This window comes from Indicator indicator, chromosome 11 (genome assembly GCF_027791375.1).
Source record: "Indicator indicator isolate 239-I01 chromosome 11, UM_Iind_1.1, whole genome shotgun sequence".
Lineage (NCBI taxonomy): Eukaryota > Metazoa > Chordata > Aves > Piciformes > Indicatoridae > Indicator > Indicator indicator.
The window spans coordinates 16,913,739-16,928,830 of NC_072020.1; the positions used below are offsets into that span (position 1 = coordinate 16,913,739).

The 15,092-nt window shown below is 48.9% G+C and overlaps 1 protein-coding gene across 1 annotated transcript in view; it reads left to right on the top strand.

Annotated features, from left to right (window-relative positions):
• The window catches only part of LOC128970124 (ATP-dependent translocase ABCB1-like), a 36,176-nt gene that overhangs the window by 7,829 nt on the left and 13,255 nt on the right, over positions 1 to 15,092 (top strand). The window contains exons 7-15 of the mRNA XM_054385144.1: positions 859 to 983; positions 2,743 to 2,914; positions 3,240 to 3,353; positions 5,047 to 5,157; positions 8,270 to 8,395; positions 8,570 to 8,773; positions 9,148 to 9,318; positions 12,108 to 12,269; positions 13,957 to 14,124. Of these exons, the coding sequence (XP_054241119.1) occupies positions 859 to 983; positions 2,743 to 2,914; positions 3,240 to 3,353; positions 5,047 to 5,157; positions 8,270 to 8,395; positions 8,570 to 8,773; positions 9,148 to 9,318; positions 12,108 to 12,269; positions 13,957 to 14,124 (1,353 nt within the window). The remainder of the gene's footprint in view (positions 1 to 858; positions 984 to 2,742; positions 2,915 to 3,239; positions 3,354 to 5,046; positions 5,158 to 8,269; positions 8,396 to 8,569; positions 8,774 to 9,147; positions 9,319 to 12,107; positions 12,270 to 13,956; positions 14,125 to 15,092) is intronic.

Consider the following 15,092-nt stretch of genomic DNA (forward strand, 5'->3'; position numbering starts at 1 on the left):
TTGGACTCCAAGGAGAGGAGGACTTTGTCCACAGGGGCAGAATAAAGACATGACCAGAAGTGGCAAGGCCACAAACTCTGCTCTAGAACATCCCTGTGCCATTTGCTCAACTCCCAGTAACTTGCTGGAAATGGCAGGCTAGAGGTGGATGCTGTCCACCCAGAGAGACAGACACATTTCATCTGCAGGAATGACTTCTTCTGGTTAGGACTCCCAAAAGGCCACCAGGATGCTGAGTACCAACTGGCTACCAAGCTTCAGTGACACTGGCCAGCCTTGCCCTTTCAGCTAAAATGAAAATTTCAACCCTATGGGATACGTGCAGACCCTAATCTGAGAACCACAGAACGGGCTAGGGGGACCTTCAAGGTCACAGAATCACAGAATGGTTTGGCTTGGAAGGGACCTTGAAGATCATCCAGTTCCAACCTCTCTGCAGGCCCCCTGCAGGGGCAGGGACACCTCCCACCAGCCCAGCTTGCTCAAGGCCTCATCCAACCTGGCCTTGAACACCTCCAGGGAGGGGCATCCACAACCTCCTTGGGCAACCTGTTGCATAGTCTCACCACCCTCACTGTGAGGAATTTCTTTCTAATCTCCAGTCTCAATGTCTCCTCAAGATCATTTAGTACCAACCTCCTGCCATGGACAGTGCTTGCCCCTTCCCTGGAAGTATTCAAAGTCAGGCTGGATGAGGTTTTGAACAGGGAGGTGTCCCTGGCCATGACAGGGGGGTTGGAACTAGATGATCTTGAAGGTCCCTTCCAACCCAAAGCATTCTAGAATTCCATGATGACATCTTCAGGGTTCAGGAGTGTTCCTATGCTTCCTAAGTCAAAATGTTTTGCCTCCACCCAGATAATCTCTGCCTTCACCAACAAAGAGCTGACTGCCTATGCGAGAGCAGGAGCTGTTGCAGAAGAAGTCCTGGCAGCAATTCGAACTGTGGTAGCATTTGGAGGACAGAGGAAAGAAATTGAGAGGTGAGAATAAAGCTTCCACCTGTCAGCTCAGTCCAGAAGGGAGACTAAAGATATTTTTGAAGGGTTTATATCTTTGCTGCTATTTTGTTGTTGTTGCTTTCTCTCCTCTTTTGTTAGGCTCCAAAAGCATCCTAAAATGTGTAGAGGTGCAGTCTCCTTCCCCAGGGGGGCCCAGTCTTACAGCTCCCATAAATCCAGCAAGAGCTGTGAGGAAGAAGACAAGCATGTGGCAAAAAAAGCCCAGCAGAGCAGTGAGGTCACCAGCCAAGGGCATGCAGATGCAATTATTTGTAGTATTCTATGGACTGTCCTTCCTGCCCCCACTTTGATCTGTTATCTACAGATTAACCAGCACGACCACGAATACTGGCAGGAGGGCTGCAAACTCAGAGGTCAATAACCATTGTGTCACCCACTGAAAACACAACTTTATCCCCTTACCTACTTCTCACTGTAGGCTCTAGCCACCACTGCTGCCCTGCTCAGGCAGCTGAAAGAGTCCACTTGGGTATCTACACATCACTTCCAGGTTCACCTCAGCAGGCTGTCCAGGAATTTCTACTCTTAGCAAGATCTTTTTCAGAATTGGCTTACAAAAATGTTCTGTGCCTTCAGTATACTTTATGGGGAATTTATGAATATGCACAAGAAAAGAAAGAGCAATTTCATAGATTGGCTTAGGTAGGAAACGACCTCAGAGGTCATCTCTGTGATCCAGTTTTCTGTTCCATCTCTCTCTCTGTTTCACAGATTCACTCCTGTCTGATCAGCTCAGATTTCCTTTCTGCTCTCTGTCCTTTGCTCTCCCCTCTGCTCTACAGACCTCATGGAGCAGCTTTCTCTCTGCTCTGCTTTTCCATTTACAGCACAGTACTTAAGCCTTGGGTAAACACTGCTTACTGTAGCACCCTCTGCTCTGACTGCAGCAGCAGAACCACACTTCTGCTTAGGAGCCAAAGTTAGCAGTCACTGCAAGGAGCATTCTCTCAGCTTTTACTGTTTCTGAGGCCAGGGGGTGATCACAGAACCCTAGAATGGCTGAGACTGGAAAGGACCTCAGAGCTCATCTCTTCCAACCTCCCCACCACAGGCAGGGACACCTCTCAACTAGACTCAGCTGCTCAAGGCCTCATCCAGCCTGGCCTTGTACACTCCCAGGGAAGAGGCAGCCACAGCCTCCCTGGGCAGCCTGTTCCAGAGTCTCACCACCCTTCTGCTGAAAAACTTTGTCCTAAGCTCCAGTCTAACTCTGCTCTGCCTCAGCTTCAAACCATTCCCTTTTGTCCTGTCTCTAGACACCCTCAGGCAAAGTCCCTCCCCAGCCTTCCTGTAGGATCCCTTCAAATATTGGAATGCAGCTCTGAGGTCATCCCAGAGTCTTCTGCAGGCTGAAGAACCCCAGCTCCCTCAGCCAGTCCTCATCCTCTATGTTCTGACTGACCTGGTTCATGAAATGGCTTCAAGGTGCACCAGGACAGGTTTAGGTTGGTGTAAAACCATCACAGTTGGACATGAGAAGAATCTTCTTGACTGAAAGGTTTCTTACAGCCTGGCACAGGCTGCCCAGGGAGGTGGCTGAATCCCCATCTCTGAAGGTGTTTCCAACAGGCAGAGATGTGGCACTGAGGGCCAGCCTTGGCAGGGATAAAGAATGGTTGGGCTGGGTGATGTGAAAGAGCTTTGCCAACCCAGGCGATTCTATGATCATTTTTGTTTGTTGTTTTTTTTTTTTTCTTTTTCTTCTTCTTCTGTCTTTCAGATACCAAAAAAGAATAGAAGATGCCAAAGGCCTTGGCATCAAAAAGGCCACTTCAGCCAGCATTTCTCTGGGTGTTGCTTTCTTTCTAACTTACTCATCATACGCCTTGGCCTTCTGGTATGGAACCACTTTGATACTCTCCGATGACTACACCGTTGGGAAAGTCTTTACGGTCTGTATTCTCCAGCAGCTGAACAATGCCTGTCCTTCTTATGACCCACTCATGGAAGAAGGAGCTTTGAGTTCCTTTTGTCCTGTGGGTGTTTCCCTTTAGTGAAAAGCTTCCCATCTGATTCATTGCTGCTTTGATTCTGGACTTCCTCATACTGCATGGAACTCCAGCATTGCCAATATTCCCAGATAGATGCAGCCAGCTCCTTAGAGTCATGAATTTCTAGCTCTGCATTGTGATAGCTTGGGTTGGTTTGGTTGAGGTCATCTTTTTTTTTTTTTCCTGTATTACTTAGAGCTTTTAGTGTTGTTTGTTTCCCCTTTAGGTCTTTTTTTCTATATTACTTGGAGCTTTTGGTGTAGGACAGACTTCCCCAAGTATGGAGGCATTTGCCAACGCACGAGTATCTGCTTATGCCATCTTCAGTGTTATAGACAATGTGAGTATCTTTGCCATGTCTGTCAACATCTGCCTCCTTTTCTGAATTAAACTTAGCAGTTGTGTGTCCAATACCACATCATGTAAAAAATCCTGCCTAACACAGTGCTGGATACTGGAGAAGCAGCTAAATCCTGGAATGGGAGTCAGGAATTGAGGAAGATGCAAATTCTTACCAGTCATTGGTCTATCTGATAGTTCATAGAGTCATAGAATCATGGAATGGTTTGGATTGGAAGGGACCTTAAAGATCACCCAGTGTCAACCCCCTGCAATGGGCAGGGACACCTCCCACCATCCCAGCTTGCTCAAGGCTTCATCTAACCTGGCCTTGAACACCTCCAGGGAGGGGCATCCACAGCCTCCCTGGGCAACCTGTTCCAGTGTCTCCCCACCCTCACTGTCGAGAATTTCTTTCTAATCTCCAGTCTAAATCTGCACTCCTCAAGCTGCAATCCATTTCCTCTTCTCCTATCACAAGAAACTCTTATGAAAAGTCCCTTTCTGGCTTTCTTGTACCCCCCTTCAGGTACTGGAAGGCTGCTATTAGGTCTCTTTGGAGCCTTCTCTTCTCCAGGGTGAACAACCCCAGCTCTCGCAGCCTGTCCCCAGAAAAGCAAGTTAAAGAGGAGAAAGAAATTCTTGCAAAGCTTTCCTGAATAACTTCTTTTCAGTCTTCATTCTTAAAATAAAGGGAAAAAAAAAAAACCAAACAACTGAGAGAGGATTTGATGGCCAGGTTGGATGAAGCCTTGAGCAACCTGGTCTAGTAGAAGGTGTTCATGGCCATTGCAGGGGGTTGGAACTGGATGATCTTTGAGGTCCCTCCCAACACAAACCATGCTGTGAATCTATGCATCTATTAATCACATCCTTTTTGATTCCAGCAACCAGACGAGATACCAGTAACAGGTCCTCAAGAAGGACTGGTTTGAGATAGAATATTTACTGGCCATACTGCCTGACTGGGCCTGGAAACTAGGACATATTGGATGGCACATGTAAGGTGCTGTAAGCCTACTGCTGTAGTACCATAGTGACTACATGCTGTTTAAAACCAAGTCTGGGTGGTCTACTCAAGTTGTATGTCTGCCTTTGGATCTTAGTGCACTGTTCCTGATTCTGAACTGCTCTGGGTAGGGATAACAGCAAGAGCATTAAAACCTAGGGCTCTGTGCTGTCTGCTACAGGATATTCAAGGAAGGGGTGTAAACATGGACACAAATTACTCCTGGTATGCAGTGGCTGGATGTGGATGAGACAGAACAAGAGGAAATGGCCTGAAATTGTGCCCAGCAAGGGTTAGGTTGGAGATGAGATAAAATTTCTTTGGTGCAGGAGTGGTCAAGGATTGCAACCCAAGGCTGCCCAGGGAGGTGGTGGAGTCCCCATCCCCAGAGGTGTTCCAGAAATGTGTGGCCATGGCACACATGTGGGACATGTTTTAGTGGCCATGGCGGTGTTGGCTTGATGGTTGTCTGGATAACCTTGGAGGGCTTTTCCAACCCAAATAATTCTATGACTCTATGACTGTCACCTTCATGGATCTCTGAGCAGTTGCAGCTGCTTCACAGTACTGCCTGCCGTGCCTTGTATTCTGGTGGCATTACTGAGAAGATATCATAGTTTGTATCATGCTAGGGTGTCCTTATGAATCTAAACAATGTGGTTTATTTCCCCTTTTTTCTGCACAGGAGCCTCAGATTGACAGTTCCTCCAATGCTGGCTATAAACCAAACCACATTCAGGGGAATTTGGAATTCCAAAACGTTTACTTCAGTTATCCTGCAAGGCCAGATGCTGAGGTATGCATGGAGCTGATGTAGACTCCATTTTTATGCAGCTTGATTGCTTTGGAGAAAAACAATTGCTATCATTTTTTTTTTCTTCAAGTCCTAGAAACAATGGAAACATTTGCTTTTCTCTAGACCTGACAATACACTTCAACCAGAATTGGCCAGTTAACTCCATTAAGAGCCAACCTTTGAAAATAAAACATAACTCCATGATATTTCCCCTCAAAGCTAAAGAGTTGGAGATCCTTGCAAGTCACAAAGCTAATAACCCCCCTCGCTGGGGCTGTGCTTGTTTTAACTGAGCAAAAATGCTCAAGCACTGCATTATCTGCCAAAGAGTCCACCCTAAGTCTGGGAAAAGGATTTCCTTGAGAACCTGGCAGCAGATCCAACAGCTCCTTTATTGCATTTGCAATGCAAAACATGTCCCTGTGAAGGAAGTGATTGCTTGGGGAACTCTCAGCCAGGGAAGTCCTGATGCAATGAGCTGGGGAAAGGGTCTGAATGGTTTCTGAAAATGCATTTCTTAAAAATCTATTAAAAATTGGAAAATCATCACCTCCAGGGTGAGGGAAGTTCTCTGCTACTAATCTATCACAGGGGAGCTCTTCCCATTTTGTTTTGGGTGGAACGTGAAGGCAGAGAAGAACAGGACCCTCTTAGCCATCCTTTAACCAAGTAGGCAAAGGAAATATCCCAGCCTAAGAGTTTCGGAAGAGATAACTGAAATCTGCATGGTGATAAAAACTAAATGCTGGTGCCCCCAGTATAAGCATGACATGGAACTGTTGGAGTGGGTCCCAGAGATGTTCTGAGGGCTGGAGCACCTTCCCTATGGGGACAGGCTGAGTGAGTTGGAGCTGTTCAGCCTGGAGAAGAGAGGGCTCTAGGAAGACCTTAGAGAATCCTTCCAGTACCTGAAGAGGCTACAGGAGAGCTGGGGAGGGATTTTTGACAAGGACTGGGAGTGACAGGACAAGGGGGAATGGTTTTGAACTGGAAGAAGGGAGGTTGAGACAGGAGATGAGAAAGAAATTCTTGCCAGTGAGTGTGGGGAGACACTGGAACAGGTTGCCCAGGGAGGTTGTGGATGTCCCCTCCCTGGAGGTGTTCAAGGCCAGGTTGGATGAGGCCTTGAGCAAGCTGGGCTGGTGGGAGGTGTCCCTGCCCATGGCAGGGGGTTGGAACTGGATGATCTTTAAGGTCCCTTCCAACCCAAACCATTCCAGGATTCTATGAATCTATGAAAACCAGTCTGGCATTTCTATCAGGTGCCACTGCAATCACTGTGAGGCCTAGGAAGAGCAGTGTTCCCAGTCAGGGCTGTGCCAGGTTTCTAACTTGTTTATAAGATTATCTGGTATTAGAGAAGGGCTTCGGGGTTTGGCTTTCTCCTCTGTTGCAGAGGGCACCTTTTCAGCACTTCATCCTGGTGAGATAGGGTGAAGGATGTTGCATAAGAAATGGAAAGTGAGAGCAGAGGATGCAAAGCAACAGAAAGTGTTAATGGAAATGGCACTGCATGCTGCCAGGCTGCCTGTGCCTGCTGCCAACAGTGAGGGCTAAGAGGATAGGGCAGAGTAGAGAACTCTCCATGCATTTGCAGATAGACCTGACATCAATGGCTGGGAATTCATCCCATGTGATACCTGCAGGTACAAGGGCTGCAAACCTTCCCAAGACAAGTTGCTGGTGTGTGGTGGCTGTGCCAGGCTTGCTGCTGTCATAGCCATGTTGCAGCTTAGCCTAGCTGGGCTTCTTCTCTCCTGTTAGCTCATGGTAGGATGCAGATGGAACCTGCACCATGCCCTCAGATAGGACTATTCCATCTTCCAGCACTTGTTATCTCATATCTTTGTGTGTGAGAAAATACTGTGAAAATGCTTCATTCTTCCCAGTTCAGCAGAGGAAAAGTATTTGGCCCCAAGTCGACTGAAAGCAGCGAGATGTTCCCATTTGCATCTTCAAATCCTGGCTCAGGCTTGTAGCTTTTATCTTGTTCCAGGGCTGGCTCCCCTGTAGGTGTCTAACACTGTAGTAAGTTTATTTCCATCCTAAATCCCACAAAACAAAGACTTTTGCTGGAGTTCTAAGGTAGCCTGAGGGTTTCAGTTAGGTTGGCTTAGCTCACACTTGCTTGTTTTCAACATCATCTGAATCTCACAATTCAAAATATTTTTCCTTAAAATGCCAAAATTTCAGAGGTTGTGGTAATACTGAAGTGAAAGTGTTTGGTTTCCTCCGGTGAACTGAAACAAGAGGAGTCCTGGCAGATGTTGACTGGAATACTGGCTCTCCCACCTTGGATGCAAGGAAAGCTGACAAGGGCTGGGAGTACCAGGACAAGAGGCAATGGCTTTGAGCTGGACGAGGAGATGAGGAAGAAATTCTTGACAGGGAGGGTGGGGAGACACTGGAACAGGTTGCCCAGGGAGGTTGTGGATGTCCCCTTCCTGGAGGTGTTCAAGGCCAGGTTGGATGAGGCCTTGAGCAAGCTGGGCTGGTGGGAGGTACCCCTGCCCATGGCAGGGGTTTGGAACTGGATGATGTTAAAGTTCCTTTCCAACCCAAACCATTCTGTGAATGTCCTCATGATGGCCTCCAACTGACTTAGTGGCAGTGAAATGACATTCCATCTAAAAATGCAAACCCAAAACTGTTCCTTCTTTGAAAAGGAAGTATGCAGCAAAGGTTCCTTTTCCTCTCTTTGCACAGAGGTTCCCAAAGGTCTCTCTGATTGAAGTTTTAGAGAAGGCCACAGTGAAAAGTTCCAATAGGTCAACAGCAGTGTAAGAGGAAAAGTTCTTCTCTTCTACATCTGCAGGGATTGCTGCCTGGCATCTCCACTAGCAACTTCAAACTGCTTGAGGGAGGAGTAAGTGAGTTTGCATGGCAAACAAAGCTTTAAGTGTGAAATGCCGTGTTTTGAAGGGATGAGCAGAAGGAGCAGTCAGTCTGCATAAAATCCACACCAGGCCTTCCATGACTTCACATGCAGTTCTTCTCCTTTAGTAGTTGAGGTTCTCTGGCAAAATGTTACTGGTCTTTAAGGGATTCTCCAGCCTGCCATTAACATTTTGCCTTACTGCCATGGCTTTGGTTGCCTTCCCCATGTGCACAGATCCTGAGGGGCTTGAATCTCCAAGTGAACAGTGGCCAGACAGTGGCCCTGGTTGGTAGCAGTGGCTGTGGGAAAAGCACAACAGTTCAGCTCATCCAGAGATTCTACGACCCCAAGGAGGGCACGGTAAGCTCCCTCCAGCAGATGCCTGCTCCCTGCCCCCCTGCCGCTGCAGGTCTGGCTCTGGCCTCCCTGCCCTTGTCCCAGCAGCCTGGCAAAGCGTCCCCCGGCAGGGCCTGGGGAGAGCTTCCCTGGCCAGAGCCATCGGTCCGCAGGGGTTGTCTTCCGCCTCGTGCTCAGGTCACCATCGACGGGCAGGACATCAGGAGCCTGAACGTGAGGTACCTGCGGGAGGCGATCGGGGTGGTGAACCAGGAGCCTGTGCTCTTTGCCACCACCATTGCCGAGAACATTCGCTACGGCCGGGAGGACGTCACCATGGAGGAGATTGAGAAAGCCACCAAGGAAGCCAATGCCTATGACTTCATCATGAGGCTGCCCAACGTAAGCAAAGCAGCTCTGCTGCTGAAATCCTTCCTCCTAGGCCTTCTGGTGCCAAAGGCTTCCTCAGAAGGGCTTCTCGCGAGGAGAGGAAGCTGCCGACGTGCAGAGGTCTGCAGAGCTTCCTCAGAAGCTTTGAGAGCAATGGTCACTGGAGACCTTTAGGTCCTGGCTTGATGAGCACTTGCAGAGCTGCTACAGAGTTGCAGGGACACAAGCCATCAGGCAGAGCCCTCCCAGAGGCTGTTTCCCCTGCAGAGGAAGGGGAAGATGCTGCTGGGGCTGCGGACACCGCTGAGCCCTTTCTCTGCCCTTCCCTCCCTTGGAGAAAGGATTTGCCCCTGAGCATTGTGGAACTGTCTGTGGTTGTCTTGCAGAAGTTTGAGACCCTGGTTGGAGAAAGAGGAGCCCAGCTGAGCGGAGGCCAGAAGCAAAGAATAGCCATTGCCCGGGCCCTGGTGCGCAACCCCAAGATCCTGCTGCTGGATGAGGCCACCTCAGCCCTGGACACCGAAAGCGAGTCGGTCGTGCAGGCTGCGCTCGACAAGGTCAGAGTTGCTCTGCTCTTTAGGGGTGGGGGTTGGTCTCTTCTCACATGCACCAAGTGACAGCACAAGAGGAAATGGCCTCAAGATCGGCCAGAGGAGGTTCAGGTTGGATATTAGGAACAATTTCTTCCCGCAACAGGAAGCCACCATCCCTGGAGGTGTTCAAAAGTTGTGTGGATGTATTACTGAGGGATGTGGTTTAGTGGCAGCTGCCTGGCAGCACTGGCGGACTTGTGAGCTCTGGTGAGTGGTTGGACTTGATGATCCCAAAGGTCTCCTTCCAACCTCCAAGGCCTCATCCAACCTGGCCTTCCACGCCTCCAAGGAGGGCACATCAACAAGCTCTCTGGGCAACCTGTTCCAGTGTCTCCCCACCCTCCCTGTCAAGAATTTCTTCCTCATTTCCAATCTCAGTCTCCCCTCTTTCACTTCAAAGCCACTCTCCCTTGTCCTGTCACTCCCAGCCCTTGTCAAAAGTCCCTCCCCAGCTCTTCTGTAGACCCCTTCAGGTACTGGAAGGCTGCTCTAAGGTCTCCCAGGAGTCTTCTCTTCTCCAACCTGAACAGTCCCAGCTCCCTCAGGCAGACAACAGAATCTGCTTTCTGATCTTCAGAGATGTTTCAGTCCCTCATTCTCACTTAGGTATGTAAATGCCACTGATTGCAGTGAAAGTTGCTCTCTGTCCACTGTTGTAACAGTGTGAGAGCAGAAATCCCCTTCCCACACCGACAATGACCAGGCTAGCTCAGTCTGGAAGCAAATGAGAGCTGTATTTACAAGCAAAACTACAATCCATGATGCAATGCAATGAATATGTACAAATATACACAATTCACAACATTAACAAATATGTACAATCAACAGAAAAACACAACTGAGCCCCCCTGGGCCCCTCCCCTCACGGGGCTGTGCTTCTTCCTCAAGGGGCCTTTCCCCAGGGGGCCTCCCCCCCTGGCCAGTAGGACTCCCCCCAGACCCTCCTGGCAGAAGGCAGAGTCCAGAAGCAGAGAGGCTGTCAGACTTAGCTTGTTAAGGTCAGTGTGTTATCTTCAGCCAGAAAAGAAACAGCAGACAGAAACCCAGCAAGCTGAGACTGAGAGACTTTGTTTTGAGTAGTGATTCTTAAATGTTTCTACCTCTCCAATGGAAGTGTTTAGAACAATCATGAATTTGCTTTCTTATACCCAACAGTGACTTATTTACATTCTTTCACTTTCTCTGCTCAAACTTTGTGAAGAAAAATTAAAAAGACAATCTTAAAACCATCACAATCCGCCCCAGATCCACCTCCCAAGGGAGGTAACCATCACAACTGTTTCCAGTAGCTGCTGGTTCCCACCACTGTCAAACCCCAGCAGGCAGTCTACCCACAGATCTCCCTCCCAGTTCATGCCCCACAAAAGGCCTTGTGGAGACCTGCTGATAGAGACATATTTGTTTGGATCCCAACTGTCTGCTGCAATATAAAACTTCCACAGCTGGTTTGAACAAGTTCCTTGGCCTCTCACCTCTCCCACCTACCTTGAAAATATGCCAGTGGTGAAATTAATCTGCCTGCTGATGTTTCTGGTACAGCATGCCACAAAGACTTACTCAGACTAGACTAGCCCTGAGATTGCTGATGTTAAGCAAGACCAAGCTAAGCTCGTGTGCCAAACATTTATCTGTCCTCCTTTTGCGTGTTTTTAACCTTCCTCAATGTGCTATGCATGTTCCCCTAGAAAAGGTTTACAGCAGCTCTAGAGGAGACCATGTTTCCCTGCAGGCTTTGCCAGGATGCTCCAGGGAGGTTGTGGATGCCCCCAGAGTTGTTCAAGGCCAGGCTGGATGAGGCCTTGAGCAAGCTGGGCTGCTGGAAGGTGTCCCTGCCAATGGGAGAGGGTTGGAGCTGGATATCTTGAAGATCCCTTCCACCACATTCTACGATTCTGTGATTTGATCTATGAAACCTTTGCTAAAGCTCTGCTTACCATTTACATGGATGGGCTGTTCTGCTTTTTATAAGTAAGCATTTTTTTTTTATAATTGAGCAAATTAACTTGATTTTTTTCTAAATTTTGAAGTGATTCTAACTTTTAAAGCCCATCTCAGACATAGTGAAGCCTCCAGACTACCAAGCAAATGCCCACTGGTTCTTACAGGGTGGTTTGAACAGCTGCCATGTCCAGCTCTTCTAATCATTGAAGAGGATATTGAAGAATATCATCAAGTCTAACCTTGGCAGGGAGTTTGAAGCAGATGATCTCTAACATCCCTTCCAGCCTAGGCCATTCTATGATTAGCTTTCATCAAGTCCAGCTTTCTACCCAACACCTCCATGGCCATCAAACCATGTTCCACAGTGCCTTGTCCACATGTTTCTCGAATGCCTCCTGGGATGGTGACTCCTCCACCACCCTGGACAGCCTGTTCTGATGTCTGGTCACTCTGTCAGTCCAGAAAGTCTTCCTAATATCCAACCTAAACCTCCCCTGGCACAGCTTGAGGCCATTTCCTCTTGTCCTGTCTTCAGTTAATTAAGAGAAGAGGCCAGGGCCAGCCTCACTGTAACCTCCTCTCAGGGAGCTGTAGAGAGCAATGAGGTCTCCCCTCAGCCTCCTCTTCTCCAGACTAAACATCCCCAGGTCCCTCAGCCCCTCCACCTAAGACAAGTTCTCCAACCCCCTCACCAGTTTTTTTGCCCTTTCTCTGTATTTCCAAGGAGGATTCTTCAGTCAGGACATTTTGTCCAGCTGTAAATGTGCCCCACCTGAGGATGCTGAGGTGGGGTCTCATGGTGCTCTCCCCAGGTGAGGAGAGGCCGCACCACCGTCATCGTCGCCCACCGGCTGTCCACGGTGCGCAGCGCGGACCTCATCGCGGTGTTTGAGAACGGCGCTGTCTCCGAGCAAGGGACTCACAGCCAGCTGATGGAGATGAAGGGAATCTACTACAAGTTTGTCAACATGCAGGTAGCTTCTCCACCAACAGCTCTTCAGAGCTCGCACCATCTGCTGTGTTACTGAACTCTGCTCTGTGTTACTGCCTTTCTGCTCTGCTCTGCTCTGCTGAGGCCTCACCTGCAGCCACGTATCCAGCTCTGGGGCTCCAAACACAAGAGGGACATGGAGCTGATGGAGCAGGTCCAGAGGAGGCCACAAAAACCACCAGAGAGCTGGAACACCTCTGCTATGGGGACAGGCTAGGAGAGTTGGGGCTGCTCAGCCTGTAGAAGAGAAGGCTCCAGGGAGACCTTAGAGCTGCATTTCAGTCTCTGAAGGGGACCTACAGGCTGGGGAGGGACTGTTCAGAAGGGGATAGAACAAGAAACAATGGTTTGAAACTGGAGCAAGGTAGATTTAGACTGATGTCAGGAAGAAGTTCTGCACAATGAGGGTGGTGGAATACTGGAATAGGCTGTCCAGGGATGTGGTTGAGGCCCCATTCCTAGAGACTTTCGAGATCAGACTTGATGTGGCCCTGCTCTAGTTGGAGGTGTTCCTGCTGAGTGCAGGCGGGTTGGACAAGATGACCTTTGGGGGTCCTTTCCAACCTGATGCAATCTGTGATCTAAACAAATTGAGGTGTCTCCGGCCTTGCAGCGTTTCCTCATTAGAGAAACTCTAGGGAGAAGAAAGTTGCCCTAAAAGTGCTAAGTTTTGTGCTACAAAGAATTCACATTGAGCAAAATCAGAGAATCCTGCACTGCTTTGGCTTGGAAGGAACCTCAAAGACCATCTGATTCCAACCCCTGCTGTGGGGAGCTGGTGCTGACAGATTCCCCAGAGCTCTTTTCCAAACCATAGAGTGAAATAACTCAGAGTGGAGAGGACCTTGCTGGCTTATCCAGTCCAACCCCACCAATGGCTCTGGGGTGGACTGGTGGACTGTGAGGTCAGAGTGGGTTGCTTGGAGCCATGTCCTGTTGAGTCTGGAATTGCTCCAAGGATGAAAACTCCACACCCTTCTGCTCCAGTGTCTCCCACCTTTATTGTGAGAACTCAGCCCCTAGTGCAAGTTCTTTTGCAAGTCACCAGCAGCTCGGTGACTCAGGCATCTTGAGTTTTGTCACTCAGACATGGTCTAGCTTGAACATTGGTAGCAGCTCCCAAGCTGCCTCCTGAACTTCTCAAACTGTTTCTCTTTTTGTCCTTAACTTTGAAGTAGCTGGAAGTTTTGCTACTGTTCTTCATGGCTCCCTCTTGAACACTCTCAGGTGTTCAAGAAATGTGTGGACATGGCACTTCATGACATGGTTTTAATGGCCATGATGGTGTTAGGTTGATGGTTGAACTTGATGATCTTAAAAGTCTTTTCCAACCCAAACAATTCTCTGATTCTCAATGACTTTCTGATTCTCTTTAAGGCTCTTTTATACCATTTTAGCGTTCTGAAGAAACTTTCCAGGAGGTCTCTTCACTTAGTTAACTCTCCTGGATGTTTTCAGGACACAAAAAATAAGAATATGGCTAAAACTTTTCCCTCCTTGTAAGCTTTCATGCATTGGCAAGGTTTTCACTTCAGGAAGCCTCAGGACTTGCTTGGGCTCTGGACCATTGCTCGGTTCTCCTCCCTTTGCTTAACTTGTTGATGCTTAGAACTGATCAATATTTGGAAGCATAGCACAGTATGGTCCTAAACAACACTGCCTCATTTCAGGCATCAGGAGCTGAGGATCCATTAGAGGAAGAAGGTGCTGGCCCAGCTGTCTCAGTGGAGGCACGGGAGGGAGCAGCTCTGAGCAGGCTGAAGAGACAATCCACTCGGAAAAGCCTGAGGAGGTTGAGAAGAGAGAGTGATCAACCATATGCTACAGCTGCTGAGCTTGTGAGTGTAACCCTCATCTCATGTAACATCTCCTACATGTTCCCTCCTCCTGGTGAGCTCTCCATCTGGTTTTGGAAGACCTAACAGACCTGGGATTTGATGGCAGCTCTGTCCCCACTGGCCACCAGTGCCAGATCACAGAATGTTGGAAGTTCAAAGGGACCTCAAAAGATCAAATTCAACCTCCCTGCCAGAGCAGGATCACCTAGGGCAGGTCACACAGGAACACATCCAGGTGGGTTTTGAATGTCTCCAGTGAAGGAGACTCTGGGCAGCCTGCTCCAGGGCTCCGTCACCCTGACAGTGGAAAAGTTGGACAGGATGAGCTTTGAGGGTCCCTTCCAACCCAATGCAATCTGTGACTCTAACAACAGCCAACAACTGTTGGCCATGGTGCTTGCAGGTGGCATGGATAGGGTGCTGCTTTGGGAGCCTTGCATGGTGAGGCTCCTGTGCTCACTGCTCTAGCAGAAGAAAACAACAACTTTCAGAGCAGTACAGGAGGTCTGTTTCTGCTCTTTTAGTTCTGCTCCTCCTGTTTGTTTTCTGTAACTAACAGGATAAGGAAGACTGATCCCAGGCAGCAGGGAGTGACTTGGTTAGAAAATGTGGGAGGGCAGCACGTGTCTGCTGAAAGCTGGATGAAGTGGTACAGCCACCCAGAGCTCTGTGGAAACAGCCTCCTGCCCTGAGGCTAGAGTTACTTTTTTGTTGCTGTTTGAAAATTCATAGAATCACAGAATGGCTCAGGTTGGAAGGGACCTCAGACTTCATCTCCTCCAACCTCCCCACCATGGGCAGGGACACCTCTCAACTAGACTCAGCTGCTCAAGGCCTCATCCAGCCTGGCCTTCAACATCCTCAGGGAGGAGGCAGCCACAGCCTTCCTGGGCAGCCTGTTCCAGAGTCTCACCACCCTCCTACTGAAGAACTTCTTCCTCAGATCCAGTCTAACCCTGCTCTGCCTC